Genomic DNA, 19,256 nt, shown 5'->3' with positions numbered 1-19,256 from the left:
TTTAAAGAGATGAAACTGGAAAATTTCATACAACATAGCATGCTTTCATCCCCAGTTTGAAACGCCCCGGCTCTTTTCCTATAGGAGAGTAAGCAGGTCACCGTAAACTCCACCATTCCCATTCCGCCCGAACACCGCTGTAATCTCAATCAATAAACTACCCCCCCACTAATTGTCTAGGCATTCTTCCATGCCGTTACCAACTCAACAATAAAGTGTGGCTTCACACAAGTACTCAAATAAGCCTCCATTTCACTGTCATTGTCAATGGGTATAGTCACTTCTTGTTCAGATGACCCCCCCATAGATCCAGCGACACGACCCACCAATGTATTTGGGAATTTGCTTGTAGCTACCCGATGTAATTCTTCCAGAGAGGTACCGTTCAGCATCGCAATCCACAATGGATTGGGGGCGGTTATATCTGATTCTGGGTGCAACCGAATGTAAACTGGCATAGATGGAGGAGTTACAGATGGGAACGCTTGTGCAGCTTGATTGACAAATTGTTGATCTGTATATTGGGGGTCCGCAAATTGGGTTTGCATCCCACGAACCATTAAATTTGGATCATTGGAAGCTGCGTTGAGTAAAGATGGATCGATCTGAGATGGATCAATATGCATGTCAGTGTGATTTTGCATATTACCATGGCTGACCATAACAGGCGTATGAGCTTGAGGTTGAGATTGGGCGTGAGCCTGGACTTGTTGATGAACCTGGGCTTGAGCCTGAGCCTGAGCCTGAGCCTGAGCTTGTTGGTGAGCTTGGGCTTGAGCATGAGCCTGAGCATGGGCTTGAGCTTGAGCGTGGGCCTGACGGGCTTGTGTATGCATGTGGGATTCTGGTATTTGCATATGTGACTGAACTTGGTTCTGCGAGTGGGCATGAGCATGCGCTGCTGTTTGAATGAGAGCTTCCTGTGGGTCTTGTTGGAAATCTGGAGTTTCCTCTTGGTTGTGGTGGAATTGGTCCATAGATTGATCCGGTTGGAAAGCATTCTCGAACTTTCTCTTCTTCCTGGTTGGATCACGTTTAGTCTGGTCATCTCGAAGACGCTTCATGACATCTCGACATAAAACCTCCATTGCCTTAACTCTTTGCGCATGCTGAGGATCAGCGTCTCCCCCAGCAAGTAGATTTAGTAGTAGCTCTGAGCCATTGATCCAGGATGTCTTGAGCTCCTGCCAGTGTTCCTCTCCAGCTTCAAGCTTACTGGTGAAATGATCAGCTTTCAATATCTGATAGAAAGAATTACGGAGTTCCCTGGACTGTTCTGGATTTACTCCCAATGCATTCTTGGCTTCGGCAATCGTCATACGACGCTCCAAAGTTCGCATTCTTTTTGTCACGTCGCCGCAAACAACATCGAGAGCTAGCTTTCTTGCATCCAAATTTTCTTGTGTATTCCAGAAAATTGATTGTAAATGTTCACTCTCTTGTATGAGGCTATCCTTTGCAGCTTCCCAACGCTCGGGTCCAGCGAGTGTCTTCTTTATGATACCTGCTTCTTCACATATGCGTTGAAATCGAGCCCTTATATCACGATACAAAAGATTATCAAGTCTTAAGAAATTTTTGCTTTCATCGATGGTGGTTTCGGAAGGGAATCGGGGGGGTCCTGGAGGATCAGCTGGGAGACCAGCCCAGCCACGAGTTCGACGACGACGCTTGCGAGAGTTCCATTTTTCATCGGATTCGGCCGCTAACTTGGATAGGCGCTCCTTTCTCTTTTGCATGACTTCAGGACTAAGTGGCGGGGACTCAGCTCTGGAATTTTCCTTGGACATGGATGAAGCTGGTGGTAACCCTTCCATTTGTCCTTCTATCGAGCCTTCCATCTGTTGTTCTCCCTCTAGCATTGCTCCATTATTGTAAAATGCCTGTTGTAGTTGACTTTCCACATCCTGATCCGTTTGTTTCTTTGATTTATTCCCATTAGGTACTCGTAAAAGCCAGCGATTCTTGTTTCTGACGCGCATAAGTTCACGTTCCTTGATATCCCAACCCTCTTGTTCGAGAATGGTAACCATATCGCGCTGTGATGTATTGATGTCCCATAGTTCTTTGATGCGTTGAACGAGGGGTTCGTTCTTGTGTGCCGGATTCTGTTTCGAAGGGAAACCCCATTTTTTGAATTGAGTTTGGAATGCGCGTTTACTTATCAAATGTCAGTGACGGTCAATCGCGATGATTGTCAAAGCGAGCGGTACGGGTGGGTATATCGATCCGTGATGCATGATGTTATGGATGCCATAATTTACTACAGCTATGATTATAGCTCGTAGCGCAGTGCCATGGGAAGCTCGATAAGATATAAACTTACGAGGGATTAAAAGACATATTTTCTTTCAAGTATTCCATAATCTCCTCCAATGACTTTTTCTCTTCAATGTACATACTATAGCATAATTCCTGTTTGTTATCCCAATCGTATACCATTTTGGCGGTTGTTCCCCAGACCGTCACCTATATAAAAATAGATGACAAGGTGACAAGGTTTTGATACTCGAGGGGTTTATCTATGGTTGCCGTTTTTCGGGGAACAAAAAGGTGGAAAACTACAGAGTATAGAGGTTATGGGTGGGTTTTGTGTGCACGGCTAGTGTGTAGCTATTAGTCATCATCGCTCGTCTAGAGATAGTGGCGAGCTAAGGTCACATGATACCACTTTAGTTATCCATTCACATTTTTATTCACTTGACATTTCAACGAGTCTACGGTATACTGTATGTATCTGTTTGGGACATATCTAAACACATCTTAACCTTGGAACTCCCCTTTCTCTATCCATTGTCGATTCATTCAACTACCAAGGTATTCAGATAAACCACCTAGAGCGAAGCGAAGAAGCCTCCACGGCAGTGGCCCAGCGGAGCGTCATTAACCAATCTTCTCACCTCAACTAGAATTGCATTCTAGATATCTCTCTGGACCTGGTGAACATCTATTAAGACTCCCCTCTCCAAACCTTCCTTAGACCTCCCTTCTTCCTTCACTTCATTCAACTCCCTCTCATCACACCAAGTCGCGAAACCAATCACTATGAACGACTTAACAAATGATCGTGGCATGAATAATTACCTCGTGGTTTCGTCTACACATCGGCACCTCTCCTACAACTTGTGCCATGGCAAAATCGGACCAAGCTTCGATAACTCATAAGGCGCCACCAATACGAGGCTGAGTCTAGTATCTTTCCTATCTCTTACATTTTGATGGTTCAAAAGACATTCAATTCAATGAAAGTCGGCTGTTACGTACGTCATTGGGCATTTTCATGCTAAATGCTCGATTTCACTACCCCACAGTTCTCAGATTACACTCTTTATTTCTTTCTACACATCATATACAGACTTCACTAACCCGTCAACACGAAATTTCTGCCACACGTCGACTATTACTTCATCATCATATATACCATCATGCCTCAAACTTTAGATATTCAACTACAAAATCGTTACCCTTCGGATCAAGTTTATGCTTATATCACGGGGCTGGCATTAAACAACAACAATCGTGTCTTTCTCCTGAAAGCCGATGGAAAGACACCATATTACCCTGACTCTCCACCCCACACTGTGCATCCACTTTCAGCAGATTGTGCTGTTAGATTGGGGAAACAAGGTAGTACCACTATTGCCACAATCCCTCTTCTTGCTGGGGGAAGGATCTGGTTCTCAATAGGGAAGAAATTGGAGTTTTTCGTCAATCCAGGACCAGCATTGGTTGAGCCATCTGTCACCAATCCTTCTGATCATAACATCAATACCAACTGGGCATTTTGTGAGTTTACATTCAATCAAACTCAAATTTATGCCAATATAAGGTAGTTCTGCCCATCGCCCGATGCCCTGCAAGATCGCTAATATGCAACAGTTATGTCGACTTTGTCAGCTTGCCAATTTCTATGAAACTTATACCTGAAAATGGCAGGCCACAAGAAATTCATGGTCTAAAAGCAGATGGTCTAGAGACTATCTGTGAAGGCCTGAGAACACAAAGTCGAATTGACGGCGCAGGGTGGGACAAATTGGTTGTAGAAAGTGGTGGTCAAAAACTTCGAGTATTAAGCCCCAATCACGAACCGGGTTTTGATGGCTACTATGAATCTTACGTCAATGAAGTGTGGGACAAATATACACACACATCATTGATTGTCGACACCCAAGCTGAATGGGGAAAGGTAGAGGGCCGTGTGGGCAACGGGCAATTAACATTTCCTGGTCTGGCGACATTCTCGAAGCCATCTACTGCAGATATCTTTAGCTGTAGTTCTGGTCCATTCTCCAACAATGCTGGGCCGGCAGGACCTCTCACGGCTCGTATCAGTGCGGCATTCAATCGATCGACATTGTTAAGCAACAATCATCAGCCACACAAGGAAAGAGTATCAGAGTTTTATCGACACAAGATCTCTAATCACTATGCTCGACTTGTTCACGAAGCAAATCACCATGGTCGGGGATATGCTTTTCCATATGATGATGTTTCATCCGGTATGGAGACTGATCAGTCTGGTTTTGTTAGTGGATGGCCAAAGTCGTTTACTGTTTCTATTGGTTGAGCGTGAGTTGATGATGTCTTTTGATACACATCCGTGTAGTTTTCCTAGACTTCGAAGTAATCTCGTCTTTGTCTTCAACAAGAAAGCCATGGAAAATATCTGCGCATTAACACGAAGGCAATTCTGCGTTTAATTCTCTCACAACGCTGTTGGCAAAGTTCAAAGGCTTTGCTTTTGACTTGGCCGAGAATAACGGATAGACGGCCAATAGCCAGACCGTAAGTACACATCATGAACAGCGCCAGGGGCGAGCCGTTATAAAAGAGGAAAGGTTCCGGCTACATAACATCGCAAACTATGGAATCAAGTCTTAGATCTATCATTCTCCAGCTCTGTGAATATCTATTGAACTACTCTGCTCCTTTAAGTGAAGTGCGGCTGTTTTCTGCGCTCAACATGCTTCAAGCTTCGAATATGATTTCACATCCTTGCTACGCCTCGTCTCCGCTTTCCAGGCTTTGGGCAGTTGTTAAAGTGTGCCAGACACAGCATTTTTTTATCGACTTTTGTAAAAGCTAAAAGCCTTGTGAAGTGTTATGTAGTGTAGCCACAATTTTGGTCATTTTCGTGCTCATATCAGTATCCGGCTCTCCGAGGATGCACGAGGTGACCACGAACCTTCGTGTATTGTGGGGTATCTGCAAGATTTCACGTACATGTTTGGATATATCATATTCTTTTAGAGATGCAGAGATGCAGAGATTCTAATTCCCAATGCTATTTGTACAAACGCCATTTATCTATTCAATGAAAGCTTTCCCCTAGTCACAACTTGGATCCATTCGTTTTACAACAACTTTCTTCCTTTTCCTTCGTACTTCCCTCTCCCACCAGTTTCGACGACATGTTTCTCGAGCTAGGAACATCGATCGATGGGTTCGCCTCAAAGAAATCTGCCGGTTTGATCTTCAACTCATGGATCTCCACCGGCATGACCGGCCAATCTTCCACTCTTGGGTTATGTGTTAATCCAAAACAATTCCAAACAACCACATCCTCTCCCTCCTTTGCTAAGGTGTCTCCTCTCGCGACTGCATCGCCAACTCCGTCAATTTCCTTGCGACTCTGAAGCGTGTATTTTCCACCAGCAAATAATTCGCCATCCTTGTATTTCGTAACCCATACATGATGTTGAGCGAATCTCGCCCGTTGAGCTTGGATACTCTCATCCTGCGCAAGCAACATCTGTGTCGCAGCGGGCATGAATTTATATCCTACGTTCTTTCCGCTGATTGGATTTTGCTTCCCTGGGTTGACCATCTTCACAACCATGTTGTTCATTGGCTTAGCATCTAACCATGATGCCCTTTCTACTTGCTTGGAAACCACTTCATAGAAATTGCCATAGGGATTTCTCTTCTTATCAGCCACGGCATGGGATTCCTCAATCAAGACTGAATTGGCTGGTCCATCGATAGCAGGATCAATACGCACACAGAAAATATGTTGATGATTCTGTGCCAAAACACCAGGAGCCACAACATTTCCGTATTCACTCTTCTTACCGGCATCAATTGAGACAACGGAAACGATACCCGTAGCACGTGTCTCGACAGTGATACCACCCGCGAGATCAAATTTGTATGCAAAGATGTATTCGTAATTGGCCAGGGTGATGATGAATTGAACGACTAGTTCGCGGTGACGAGTCACCACTGCACGGTTGGTACGCCAGTTTGTGTGCTTCCAGCCGATGCCGGCATCTTGTTCGTGGAGACAGATGACGTTGGGGCTTGTGGAGACGGTGCCGTTACTTTCGGTTCTGGTGCCGTCGAAGTACTGTGAATGTTAGATATTGTGAGATTTATCAGATGCGGCGGGACTGGGGAGATACGAACCTTGATTACACCTAGACAATCGCATCCTAGCTCGAGGTTGTTGGCACAGTTTCCTGCGCCACCATCTCCGAAATCGAAAGCTTGCTTGCGGAAATAGGGAGATCGAGCATCTGCGTATGGAACAGTCTATTTATAGGTTCATTAACACCACATCCTAACCTAATCCAAGAATCAATCGAACTTACCATCTCGGAAATACTCAATCGATACAAAACACTTCTACCATCATAATGCACATCATGAATAGTAGCTCCCTCCCTGTGATTAAATCCCACTCTGAATCTCCACTTCTGCCACTCCACCAAACTATCATCTTCTCCCACCGTAAAGCTCGCGCCTTCGGGTTGCACCACATTAATAGGTTTCATATCCTTTCTCGTCCCATTCTCCAATAACTCCGGTACATATTCCGCCGGCTTGCAATGTTTCAAAATCTCCTTGTCGTGCGTGCCCACTTCAAACCCATCTTCGATACCCCCCGTAGCGAGTTTATCAACCCTGACAATCTCCTTGGTATAATAATCCATGACTGGAATCAAAGGAAGCGGATACCCATAGAAATTTGAATTCGGGTTTTGATGCCGCGTGTCTTGGGCAAAACACAATCCTTGGAAGTATCGAGGATTTTCCTCCGCGTTACTTCCTCCGTACGGCCACGGCTCGACAACAACTTCGAATCCTGCGGGGATACTCAGCTGCGCGAGTTCTTTCTTGAAAACGGGAGATGCCCAGACGGCTTTGACTAGCTCGTCGAATTCGCCTCTGGGAGTTGGGTTAGCTCATTGTGTATGTTGCAAATAGATGGAGATGGGAGATGGGAATGGGGATTACAACATACAAAGTCAACATCGCATGATGATTTTCACTAATCACCTCTCTATGCACCTCGATGCTCTCTTCCACATCCACGAGACTCTCGTGATATTGGGGGATCTTACTACTTCCAATAACATCATACGTTACTCGTGCGAGTCTCTTGGGGTAAGGAGTCGAAGCATCTAAAGCGCCGGCATGTTCTATTTCTAGAAATTTTTGGAGCTCGGCTTTGAGCGGTTCTTCGAGCGCGATGGTGCGGAAGGAGATGAGGGCTGGTTTGTGGGCGGCTAAGATGGTGTCGCGGGCGATCTTGGATTCGGGGAGGGAGATTTGGGTGAGGGGGTGAGGTTTTGAGGGTAAGGGAGCCATGGTGCGGGGTTATTGGTGTGGTTTGTGCTGTGGTGGGAATGATATTGGATTCTAGTTGACAAAAAAATAAAATAAAAAGATCCAATGAATGAACTGAAGAGTACAATCTCACTGTGCAACTCGAATAAAGAATATGAAGAAAGATGCAGAATGTAAAGCAGCTAAGAGGAAATAAACAAACTGTTATAGTCACAAAGCGTGGTACGAAGTCAGTGGTAAACGTTTCATACTATCGGTTATGTGCCAACATCGCGCTCACTTACCCGGCTTGGAAATGATACACATTACATAAATGCAACTCATCCGATTGCACGCTCCATTCCATCTCGCACATGATTGGTAGATAAAAAAACTCCATCGGTTTATCTCGGGTATCTCGGTTGTCGTCGAAACACGGGTCCGGGTATCTCTGAATACCCGGTATCGTTAGTTAGGTAATACCTATCAACAATCTCATGACCGATTGTCCCAAATACTAGGATCCACTAGCGCTGTTATGCTGTGAGGATTGTACATGGCAGACGTTTCATTCTCGTCTCAACGTCGGCATTCAGTCTTATTAAGCTTTTTCGGACTAGCTCAAGATGACAAGTTCAAAATTACAGTCCTTGTATGGGCTTGATAACGGAAAAGGTCCGCTTTCTGTTGCTTGGGGGTTTGATATGAGATTGAGATTGAGATAGAGATAGGCCTGGAGTGTCCTACACCTCCTCGTTTTCTCGCCTATCTTGATTTGAAATGTTTGTTTTGATTCTGGTGTTGTACAATCAACTTCAACCATATTGATTTGGACATATATTGTAAAGTTTTCTTTCAACATGGATTTCGAAAGCGAGTACAAGAAGGAGGACATGCTAAAAGCGTCCCGGCCGTCATTAATTGGAACGGAAGAAGAAAAGGGGGAAGCTCTAGTGACAGGGCATGTAGAGGAACTACGCAAAGAATTTTCGGTCTGGTCACTTGGCTCATTATGTCTTTGCTTGATGGCAACTTGGGAAGCGTTATCTAGCGTTGTAGCAGCAGCATTGGCAAACGGCGGAGCCCCATGTCTTTTCTATAACTAGTAAGTTATATCAGACATACAAACGAGACGAATCTCATTAACATTTGTGCAGCTGTATTTCGTTGATCGGGAGTTTGGCGATATCATCATCACTAGCTGAAATTGCGTCCATCTGGCCGACTGCTGGCGGTAAGGAATAACCCAACAAACAAATATATTGCCTAACGCTGACATAACGTAGGACAATATCATTTCGTCGCCGCTCTCGCTCCAAAAAGTCAAATGAAGATTGCATCCTGGTTCACAGGCTGGATCTCCATTGGTGGGCAAATCGTTCTTACAGCATCAGCGGCATTTTCCGCAGGACTGCAATTCCAAGGCCTCGTAACACTCAATAATCCAGATAGCTATGTGCCAACAAGATGGCAGGGTATGCTATTCTACTGGTTGGTCCTTCTATACTCTGCTGCTGTGAACATATGGGGATCGAAGATACTTCCACACACAAACTTAGCATCAGGTAACTTTCTCCAAAGCACAAGATAGTCCAACAGAGCTGATAGTCTTAGGTATTCTACATTTAACCGGTCTCGTAGCAATCATGGCAGTACTTGGAGCAATGGCACCCAAGCACGATGCTCATTTTGTTTTTACCGAAGTAACGAATACCAGTGGCTGGGAAAGTGACGGGGTATCATGGCTTGTGGGTCTCTTGAGTGCTGTATATCCATTCCTTGGGTAAGTTGTAGCATAGCCCCCATATTACTTTGTACTGATTGATCCACAAAGTTATGATGCGGCTTGTCATTTAGCAGAAGAGATGCCACGCCCTGCACGAGATGTTCCAATTGCTATGGTCGGGAGTGTTGCTGTGAATGGAATCTTGGGACTTGGGTATTGCATCATGCTATTGTATTCCCTTGGCGACTTGAACGAACGTAAGCAATTATTTTTCTCCTACTTTCCACCCATGAACGCCCCGATAAAACAAGATTCGACCTTCGGAAGACCTAGCATGAGGAAGATTGCTGATAGTTGTAATTCTAGTACTTGCATCTCCGACTGGCTTCCCGTTCATGCAGCTATATCAGAACGTCACGAATAATACCGCTGGAGCAACAATCATGGTCCTAGTTGTCTGTTTTATTGCCATAGCTGCCAATGCGGCTGGTTGTACCTCAACCTCAAGGACATATTGGGCATTTGCTCGGGATTCCGCAACTCCATACTCGAAGTATTTCGCTCACATCAGCCCGACCACACAAGTACCTGTTCGTGCTATTGTAGCACTGACTATAGTGGAAATGTTGCTTGGTCTGATATACCTCGGGAATAGTACTGCATTCAATGCCATCGTATCAATGTCCGTTCTGGGAATGTATGCTTCCTATCTTGTGCCAATTATCTACATGATAATCTGTGGTAGGAAGAGTATTAAGAGAAGCCAATACGGACCATTTAGGTTAGGTGATACATTGGGATTGCTAGTCAATGTTATTGCTGTTGTTTGGCTCCTCGTGGCGATATTATTTTGCACTTTTCCCAGTGTGCAGCCTGTCACCGCACAGAATATGAACTACAGCGTGGTTGTCATGGGTGGATGGTTGTTTTTCGGTGCGATATTCTATTTCTGCTTAGGAAGACGGGATTATAATGGACCCGTTGGGATTATTGAAATGTAGAGGTGGTAGTATTATAGAACCGAGATTGATGAGCGTAATGACGTCGTTTTCGTGAATTGAGCCATGGAACTTAGAGATTCCACTGCTGATCACTCTCAAGTAAAACTCGAAGTTCTTCATCTAGAATATAAAATTCATCGGAAGAATCTCCAAATCCTCTCAAAAACTCCCAGTCCTCTACTGCTCCAGGTTTCGCTGTGCCAGGAGTAGTTTCTGCTGTCGAGTGTCGAGCATACATTGATTCCTGCTCAGATAGAAGCTGTGAAGATGTTGATTCTTGGGCATCGACAGCTGCGGCTGCATTTACTAGGGTCGTCATGTTAACATCTCGTGGCATTGCTGATACTTCAAAAATTAGCCACAAACTTGTGAATTGCTCAATCAAGGACTTACAATCTACCAAAATCTGTTGACGGGCTCCAGCACTATTCCAACTTCTCCCGAGAACAGAAAGCCAGTGAATACACATCTTAAGGCGGCGTTGTGATTCTGCATTATCACCTCCGTCTGGTTGCTTTGATTGATATAAAAGCGTGCTTGCAGCTGTAAAAATACTAAATACCATGTCACATGGCAGGCCATAGAAATCATCGAAGTACTTCTCTAAGATAGTACAAATTGCATTCGCACTATTCAGGCAAATCTTTAGTGGGTGCGCCGAAGCATTGTTATTTGCAGGATTTGATATCCATCGAGCAATGAAAGGGCGATGTAAAAGAATCACCCCTGAGTGCATAACCTAGATTCAATGAGCAAAGAATAGGCATCAATAGATTGCACACTTACAACATAGTTAGTAACTATACCAGGGACTGATGTTAAATGGCTGCTCAAATCTAAGCGTAAGGGAGAAGCTTCAGTATCACTCTCCCACTTTTGAAAAGAAGACCATAATTCCATGCGTTTTCCTTCACCAAAACTTGGATCATCCCGAATTGATCTCCGGCTCACCAATCCATACACTTCCCTCGAAAGTCTTTCCATTATGACTGAAAGTTGAATAGTCGTCACAAGGACTGACAGTGTATGCATCTTGCCAAGAATATGCATGTTAGTTGTATTCTGTCGCTTCATTCTACTGGGAAGTAGTTCAAATTCATCCGCCTCGGAGGTAGATGGATATGGAGTGTCAGTTTCCTCGACTCTTAACATCACTGGTCTCCCCATCTCACAAGAAATCATCTTCTCGAGAATGTATAGATTCCACCAGAGACGATAGCGAATTTCACGCTGTGGACCATGCGCTTCGTGAGGCCTATGCAAGCGTAACTCGACAGCCATTGATGACGCAAGTCCACAGAAAATCGCCGCTCGGGAATATTCAGCTACACCATGTTGCTGCAGCGAAAGGATTATCAATGTTTGGCAATTTGCGATTGAAGGAGTGAAAGCATTCTTCAATGATTTATCACTGGTATCACTACTTCTTTGTAGCAAGCTCAGGGATTCCTCGAAATAAAAGCGAGGCTCTTCCGATTCCATGACGTGCGGATCATCTAATGGCTGTGGAGAAGGTTGAAGCTTTTCTACACAGGCCGCGATGGCGAACATTGCACATGCTAAGACATTTGGGATGCTTGGTGAAGGATACGTGTAATCGAATGAAGTGTACATTGGTTTGTACAAAATCGGCCATAGTGGATGAATACAATCGAAGTAAGTTTGAAACAAACGCCTCGTTACCTCAGCATTGAAAGGGTATTTCCTTGGTCCGGCATCTTTTCTTTGCGATGATGAGCTATGGGTATAGCCTGAAGATGGCCTAAGAGAGCCTTGGAGAATAGGTGGTGTGTCAGAGAACGTAATAGGAAGGCGATTACCTCCTAAAGGTTGTTGAACAGGTGATGAATTAGATGAGTTTTCACGACCGGCAGTGTTTGGGCTGATATGTTTCAATAAGTATCAAGGGTCTATAAAACATTCAATCAACTACGCACCTTCTATCATCATTGAACTTTCGTGGAAAATGCCCACGTTTTGATATACCATACGAACATTCTCCGTTTCTCTTTAGACAAGGGCCGCACACGGGAGCCCCGCCATCACACTGTGAATTGACTGGTCAATGGCTAGATTCATTCTCGCATGTACACTGTACGGTAGACGGTAGGGATTTACCTTTATTTTCTTAACGCCACATGGTTTACAAGCTTGTGATATTCTCTTCCGGCTTGACATATCGAGTAAAGGTTTGTCGTCGCCGATTTGGTCGTATTATGTTATTTTTGTCGGAAGTGAAGGTGGAGAAGACACTAAGAATTCTACGGTAGACAACAAATACCGAGACGCGAATATCCTGGCCCAGCGAGATATGAGAGGGGGCGAAGGGGCGGAAAAGATGGATTGAGGTGGGATGAATGGATGGATGGATGGATAGATGGATAGGATAGATGAGTTCAGAACTATAAATTCTGTCTATCCGATAAGATAGGTAATGATGATGGACCCGGGCGAGTCATTTCTTAACTGTATCAGTAAAAGGGGGTTGTGATGATATGCACACGCACAAACACACCTTGAATTAATTTCAATAACTTTTCTTTACAGGTGATTTGATTTGGATAATAGAAGGCAGGCCGGCCGGTAAAATATGTACCAACCGGTTCAGCCGGAAGATGTCTAGATCATCACCCGGTGTCTCGGGTATTAAAGGACAGCCAACAAGCTTCCCATTCATGCGGAGGGGGGAGGGGAAAAGACAGCAAGAAGGAGGATGCCATCTTCCAAGGAAACGTGTTCCGCAGTTTTGTATTGCCTACCAAAGAGCTATTATCGAATGAATAGGAGGGATTTGAAGTAGCTGCACATTATATATTACAGTCAATTTTGAGTTTATAGAATCTAATACTGTTGTAGCACTTACTCAGCCCCTGCTCTGTGGTACGCTCCATGCAATGTCCCGAGAATACCGGATATCGTCTTGCATGTTCAGCCGTCTTCTCAAGGCTTACCGGCCGATTTCGCCATCCCGATGCATCATGCCATCGAGAACGGTAAGAGAGCATGAACGTTGGCGCGGGGTTGGCGTGGGTTCGAATGCTCAAGCATCGGGATTATGTATGCGCGTGGCGATATTCACCGCGCAACTGTGTAGCCTCACCAGTAGCCAGTAACAGACATGGGATTCATGTATTGAGTTTGAAGGTAAATGCTCTCACTTCAGTTGTAAATGTTGAGAAGTTGATGGATGTCAAGCTCGAGACTCTAGTAACTTGGGGCAATGTTAGTACCGATACTAAAATACCAAGACAACTAAGTCGCCTCTTCTTTCCGGTCCATTGTTTCCAAGTTTTAAGGGCCCTTCTAATTCTGGTTAATTCTGGTTAATTCAATCAGTATGCAAATCTCCCACAGCAAAACATTCACAAGGACAGAGTTGTATCTTGCGCAGCCAACAGCTCCGTTAATAGTGAGAAAGATTGTTCGCTCGATGTCGTGTGTAAAGCCCAGATAATCGAAAAAAATGAGCCATTCGAAATTGAAAGATGCGAAAATTGCTAAATGCGATGCAAATTCCATTGCACATTGGCCGATGGAGATCCATCTGATGAATTCACTATAGTAGTTTTGTTATAGTATAACATGGTTTATTAGTACATATAACGTGGTTTAACAGTGGCTCGGCCATATCAGTGAGTCGGCCACCATTTTTATATACAAAATACGTCTGTGCATAACCGTGCACTTTCTTTATTTATTGATATAATTTTCTAAAAATCTAATATTAAATATTTAATTATATAAATATTATAAAAGTCTAATTTTTTATTAGAAATTCGAATTATTAAAGTACTTATTAAAGGAATAACTTTTTTGTAACAAGAATTGTGACAATTTCCACTTTTTTTATAATATAATAAAAATATTTATATAAAAACTAGATTTTTAAAAAAATTAAATTTTTATTATTATTTAATATTCTTTTCTTTTTCAAAAATAACGATTAATAATTAAAATATGAATATTGAAAAAGGCTGGTTTTATATGTATTTTGAAGTGGCCGATCCACTAATATGACCGAGCCACTGTTAAACCACGTTACTATATCAATACATGCATTATTATTTTTATATATAAAAAACGGTCATATATAATCATATACTTTCTTTATTTATTGATATAATTTAATTTTTTTTATATATATTATATTTATTTATATAAATAATATAAAAATGAATTAAAATAGTAAAATCTTATAATAATAAAAAAGTTATTTAAAGAAATAGATTTTTGTAATACAAAGTATAATATTCTTAAACTATAATTAAGATATCTATAAAAAGATCAAATTTTATAAATATTTCATTTTTATTATTTATAAGGAAACTTTTTTAGAGAAAAAATAATGATTAATGATTTAAATAAAATATTAATAAAAACTTAATTTTGATGTATTCTAAAGTGGTGTATATACTGATATGGTGTATGTACTGATAAACCATCTTATACCTTTTTGGGATTAACCTTTTATATTATCAGCAGGCGTCGTAACGGAGTGGTTAACGTGATTGACTAGAAATCAATTCCTTTCGGGGGCGCATGTTCGAATCATGCCGACGTCGATACACTTTTGCCTTGTGTTTTTGCCGGCTTCGATGGTAGGGCTTGCAGATATCATAAATCTGCTAATGTTGCATCGACTTTTCATTTGATTCGTTTTGCAATCCGATGGTACTTTGAATGCGGAGCTGCGAGGATAGGTGCCCACTGTAAAAATAAAAAAGTGCGAGTTTTCGTAACTCCCGGTGAGCATCTATTACGAAAGTGACAGCTCTGCCAATTAATCACACGGGTACACGTACACGTGATTGTAATGTGACCTTAGCCAGCATGTTGAATTTTGTTGTATATCGTTTCGCTTTATCTCAATATTCAGACTCTCTTCGTTAATAAAATGTTTTTAATTTAAGAAACTATATATTAAATTCTTAATCTTATTAGGTGTTATATTTATTAATTGTTTCAGTCCCTTCGGTGACCCTCAGGAGGCTTGTGCCTCGAAATCAAGGCCTAAACTATGTAATCACCGAAGGAGGCCTGGCACGCTTTCGTCCCATCGCAATAGGATGTTTCTCTCCTCTCTCAATCAAACTTGTCTAAACAATATTCCATCTCAATCTCAACCTCAAATGATGATACCATTCACACTTTTATTCTCATTATAAACCGTCACCGACGATCAGGAATCGTCTCAATCGATCTGTCTGACATTAATCAATCGATAACTATTAGGTCTCAAGAAAGATGACAAGGCCTTCAAGTCGGAGGCGGCCTAACACCTCCTTCCGTAATTTTATGTCAATGAACAAAGGTATGAGGTGCAAGGAACAGCCTCGGCTTATCACCAAAGCTACGAGGATATCAGTCACATTCTTACTGATTGAAGGGGTTTGGGTGACTTAAAATTGGTTGAGTGTGTGTTGGGATCTGGGAATGTAATATTATTGAATGTCAAACTGTTCCCTTCATCAGTGCTATCTTCCTGCTCGAAGTTCTTTCTTTCATTTCAAAAACTCAATCGTCAAACCTTGATTTCTATATGCCACCAAATCTCACTATGTCTTCGCAAGCCGAGACCAAGACTAGAGCTACGATTTTCTCCCCCCGAATGTCGAGAAAACCTCCCTTCACAGCAGAAGTACAAGGAGTTCCACAGGTGTCGGGTGAGACTATCCCTCGTCGTAATATCCGATATCCTGATCTTCTTTCCCAACCAGAATCAGGTATCGAGACAGTATTCGATATCATACAACGGAGTTCTCGTCGCTTTGGCGATGCACGAGCGCTGGGAACTAGAAAACTTATCAAGAAACATGAGGAGACGAAAAAGATAAAGAAGATCATCAATGGGCAAACACAGGAGGTAGATAAAGTCTGGACTTATTTTGAGATGAGTGGGTATGAATATCTAAGTTTCAAGGAGTATGAAGCAGCGGTATTGAGCGTGGGAGCGGGGTTGAGGAAACTTGGATTGGTTAAGGATGATCGAGTTCATCTTTTTGCAAAAACGAGGTAAGAATTTATATTGCAGAGTGTCGAACATCCAAGCTTACATGTAATCTAGTGCCCACTGGCTGTCAATCGCTCATGGTTCCATGTCCCAATCCATGCCAATCGTCACTGCATACGATACTCTTGGTGTCGAAGGACTCCGTCATTCTCTCATTCAAACGAAAGCCAAGGCCATTTTCTTAGAACCACAACTTCTGAAAACTCTACTTGATTCTCTTGAAGACTTAAAGCATATTAAATACGTGATATATAACACAGACGGTGATACAGAGCTCTCATTATCAAGTATCAAAGAAATGAAGAAAAGCCACAGTCACCTGACACTTTTGAGCTATGATGAACTCATAGATTTGGGACATTTACATCCCGTCAAAGCTGTGCCACCCAGGGCAGAAGATCTGTGTTGCATTATGTACACATCCGGATCAAGTGGTACACCAAAAGGGGTCTCGCTGAAGCATAAGAACGTTGTGGCTGCCAGTTAGTATCCTAATTTTCTGTCACCTTCTAAACTAACATCCCTACAGTCGCTGGAGCAAATAGTATTGTCGGCGACTATCTAGGACCCTCAGATACGTTGCTAGCATACCTTCCCCTCGCCCACATCTTCGAATTCGTATTTGAAAACGCATGTCTCTACTGGGGTGTCCTAATGGGTTATGGCCATCCCCGAACTCTATCCGAAACCTCCATGAAAAACTGCAAAGGTGATATTCTCGAACTAAAACCTACGCTTCTAGTGGGTGTACCATCCGTTTGGGAGACCGTCAAAAAAGGTGTAATTGCCAATGTGAACAAAGGTGGCCCAGTTGTCCGTAGCTTGTTCTGGAGTGCTTTCTACTCGAAACGATTGCTCTCCTCAAGCGGCCTACCCGGTGCCAGTATTTTGGATACCGTCGTATTCAATAAAGTCAAACAAGCGACTGGTGGACGGTTGAGATTTTGTATGAATGGTGCTGGTCCCATATCTCAACAAACCCAAGAATTTATCTCTCACACCATCACACCCATGATATCGGGATATGGATCCACAGAGACTACCGCGTTAGTGACTCCCATCTAACTATATTTCAAAATGAAGTATACTAACAACTCATCAGGATGGGCGCAATATGCGACCCCCTGTCCTTCAACCTTCAAGCCGGTGACATTCCCGCCTGTATCGAGATTAAACTCGTTGACTTTCCCGACGCGGGATACTTCGCTACTAACACTCCTCCGCAAGGAGAAATCTGGATTCGAGGGCCTAGCGTCATGTCCGAATACTATAATAATGTTGTCGAGACAGCCGAAGCGCTTACCTGGGATGGATGGTTCAAAACTGGGGATATCGGGGAGTGGGATAAGAATGGACATCTGAAGATCATTGACCGCAAAAAGAACTTAGTCAAAACGATGAACGGAGAGTACATTGCTTTGGAGAAGTTATATACGGTGCACACCCTTCACGCATATGTATTTGGTATGCTAATTTCACAACAGTTAGAATCAGTCTATCGATCTGCGACTGTAGTAGCGAATATATGCATCTACGCCTCGATCTCTGAAACTCACCCTATCGCAATTGTCGTTCCTGCCGAGCCAGCACTCAAAAAGCTCGCCGAGTCAATCGGTATAGAAGGTCATGGCATCGGTGATTTAGTGCACAAAGAATCGATTAATCACGAAGTATTGAAGCAAATGCAAACAGTAGGCAAAAGAGCAGGGCTAGCTGGTCTGGAAATTATCAAGGGTGTTGTTTTGGCTGATGAGGAATGGACGACAGTTAATGTGAGTTTGATTTTATTGCTTGGTGATCTGAGTGAGGCAAGAGCAAAAAGATAAAAACAGGACGTACAACAGTGGGGATTCGCTGGTGGTCACCCACCCAACTACTAATCCACCGATCTGAAGCTTGTGTATGGCAGAGCGGACGGGATGCCCAATTCTCTTCAGTCTATGGTCGTATGTGATGGAGGGAAGGATTTCAAACATTATAATCAGAATACAATATGACGGGATGGCTGTCTGGAGTGAAGGGGGGAGAGTATAAAGTAGACAATGCTAACTATTGAACAACGAAAACAGAAATTAGTAACAGCGACCATGAAACTCAATCGAAAAGCAATTTTCGAGAGATACGAGAAGAATATCAATATAGCGTATGGGAAATAAATGCTCTCGGTTGAAGCGATGAGAGGTGAAGATTAGAATCTGGAATGACAAGAGATGGAAAGAAACACGAGAATGAGGAGTTGTATTTGTAATTTTTGGTATCATGTTTGAGCGCTTTAGTATGGTTTGCTTCTAGGTCTATCTATTGAGTTTTCATCTATTTTCCTGGGTCCAGCATGCGAGCTGCCAAATTGTGTGATATAACAGTGATTCTAGCTCGCTACTAACATCCGGGTAGGTATCCTGTCACCTCTCCATAGCCCAAAATATTTATTACGCATATCCCTATCCTAACATATTTATCTCGCCTTCTTTTGGCGCTTCATTTCCAGGCAATCACAAGATGTCTTTCCTCTCGTGGCAATCTCTGCCATCAACTTGTTCCTCCCCAAAGCTGAGCTGTACATATAGTCCAGATAAGCAAATAAGTTGAGAGAAATCACGGTTATGTATTAACCCTACTTACGTACGTACATGTCAGTATATTATGTACTAAAAGATAGATGGCTTGCGTGTGTACTGATTTTATGAGATGTGCAACAGGATTTTGGGAGTATTGTGACTCTTGAGGGTGTACTGACTTTTGGTGTGTACTCATTCCTGATAGTTTGTAGACCGATTTTGAGGGTCTACAGAATCCTGGTCTACCAACTTTGTAGACATGCAACAGAACACTCTTGAGAGTAGCTTTGGTGAAATTGTGGTACATACTAACCTTCATTATATAACCTACCAACTTTCCAGACAAGCTACAAGAGGGAAAAAACAGTCGAAGAGGTACCTAGTTATTCAGCCGTGTATAAATAACTATCCTC

At 42.9% G+C, this 19,256-nt stretch overlaps 6 protein-coding genes across 6 annotated transcripts; 3 read left to right on the top strand and 3 right to left on the bottom strand.

Annotated features, from left to right (window-relative positions):
• Positions 1-176: 176 nt before the first annotated feature.
• EAF01_002841 (uncharacterized protein) lies at positions 177-2,442 on the bottom strand (the record flags this gene model as incomplete). The annotated part of the gene is made up of 2 exons (XM_038911095.1): positions 177-2,160; positions 2,327-2,442. 2 exons carry the CDS (start codon positions 2,440-2,442, stop codon positions 177-179), a joined length of 2,100 nt encoding a protein of 699 aa, XP_038774017.1.
• A 983-nt stretch (positions 2,443-3,425) lies between these two features.
• Positions 3,426-4,567, top strand: EAF01_002840 (uncharacterized protein; the record flags this gene model as incomplete). The annotated part of the gene is made up of 2 exons (XM_038911094.1): positions 3,426-3,829; positions 3,880-4,567. The coding sequence occupies 2 exons, from the start codon at positions 3,426-3,428 to the stop codon at positions 4,565-4,567; spliced, it is 1,092 nt and encodes a 363-aa protein (XP_038774016.1).
• A 765-nt stretch (positions 4,568-5,332) lies between these two features.
• EAF01_002839 (uncharacterized protein) lies at positions 5,333-7,590 on the bottom strand (the record flags this gene model as incomplete). Its single annotated transcript, XM_038911093.1, has 4 exons — positions 5,333-6,346; positions 6,406-6,531; positions 6,591-7,167; positions 7,244-7,590. The coding sequence occupies 4 exons, from the start codon at positions 7,588-7,590 to the stop codon at positions 5,333-5,335; spliced, it is 2,064 nt and encodes a 687-aa protein (XP_038774015.1).
• A 185-nt stretch (positions 7,591-7,775) lies between these two features.
• Positions 7,776-12,716, bottom strand: EAF01_002837 (uncharacterized protein). Its single transcript, XM_038911091.1, has 6 exons — positions 12,394-12,716; positions 12,213-12,322; positions 11,062-12,157; positions 10,669-11,014; positions 9,629-10,620; positions 7,776-9,521 (listed from the first exon to the last, which is right to left on the bottom strand). The coding sequence occupies exons 1-5, from the start codon at positions 12,451-12,453 to the stop codon at positions 10,346-10,348; spliced, it is 1,887 nt and encodes a 628-aa protein (XP_038774013.1). The 5' UTR covers positions 12,454-12,716; the 3' UTR covers positions 7,776-9,521; positions 9,629-10,345.
• Positions 8,409-10,275, top strand: EAF01_002838 (uncharacterized protein; the record flags this gene model as incomplete). Its single annotated transcript, XM_038911092.1, has 6 exons — positions 8,409-8,653; positions 8,706-8,782; positions 8,835-9,113; positions 9,163-9,331; positions 9,383-9,531; positions 9,641-10,275. 6 exons carry the CDS (start codon positions 8,409-8,411, stop codon positions 10,273-10,275), a joined length of 1,554 nt encoding a protein of 517 aa, XP_038774014.1.
• Positions 12,717-15,206: 2,490 nt separating the features above from the next.
• Positions 15,207-18,597, top strand: EAF01_002836 (uncharacterized protein). Its single transcript, XM_038911090.1, has 5 exons — positions 15,207-16,287; positions 16,340-16,767; positions 16,815-17,331; positions 17,388-18,021; positions 18,355-18,597. Exons 1-5 carry the CDS (start codon positions 15,815-15,817, stop codon positions 18,439-18,441), a joined length of 2,139 nt encoding a protein of 712 aa, XP_038774012.1. The 5' UTR covers positions 15,207-15,814; the 3' UTR covers positions 18,442-18,597.
• Positions 18,598-19,256: the final 659 nt, after the last annotated feature.

The sequence above is a fragment of the Botrytis porri genome (assembly GCF_014898465.1).
Source record: "Botrytis porri strain MUCL 3234 chromosome Unknown BPOR_003, whole genome shotgun sequence".
Lineage (NCBI taxonomy): Eukaryota > Fungi > Ascomycota > Leotiomycetes > Helotiales > Sclerotiniaceae > Botrytis > Botrytis porri.
Note: the sequence above shows the minus strand (reverse complement) of the source record. Positions and strands in the feature narration are given on the sequence as shown.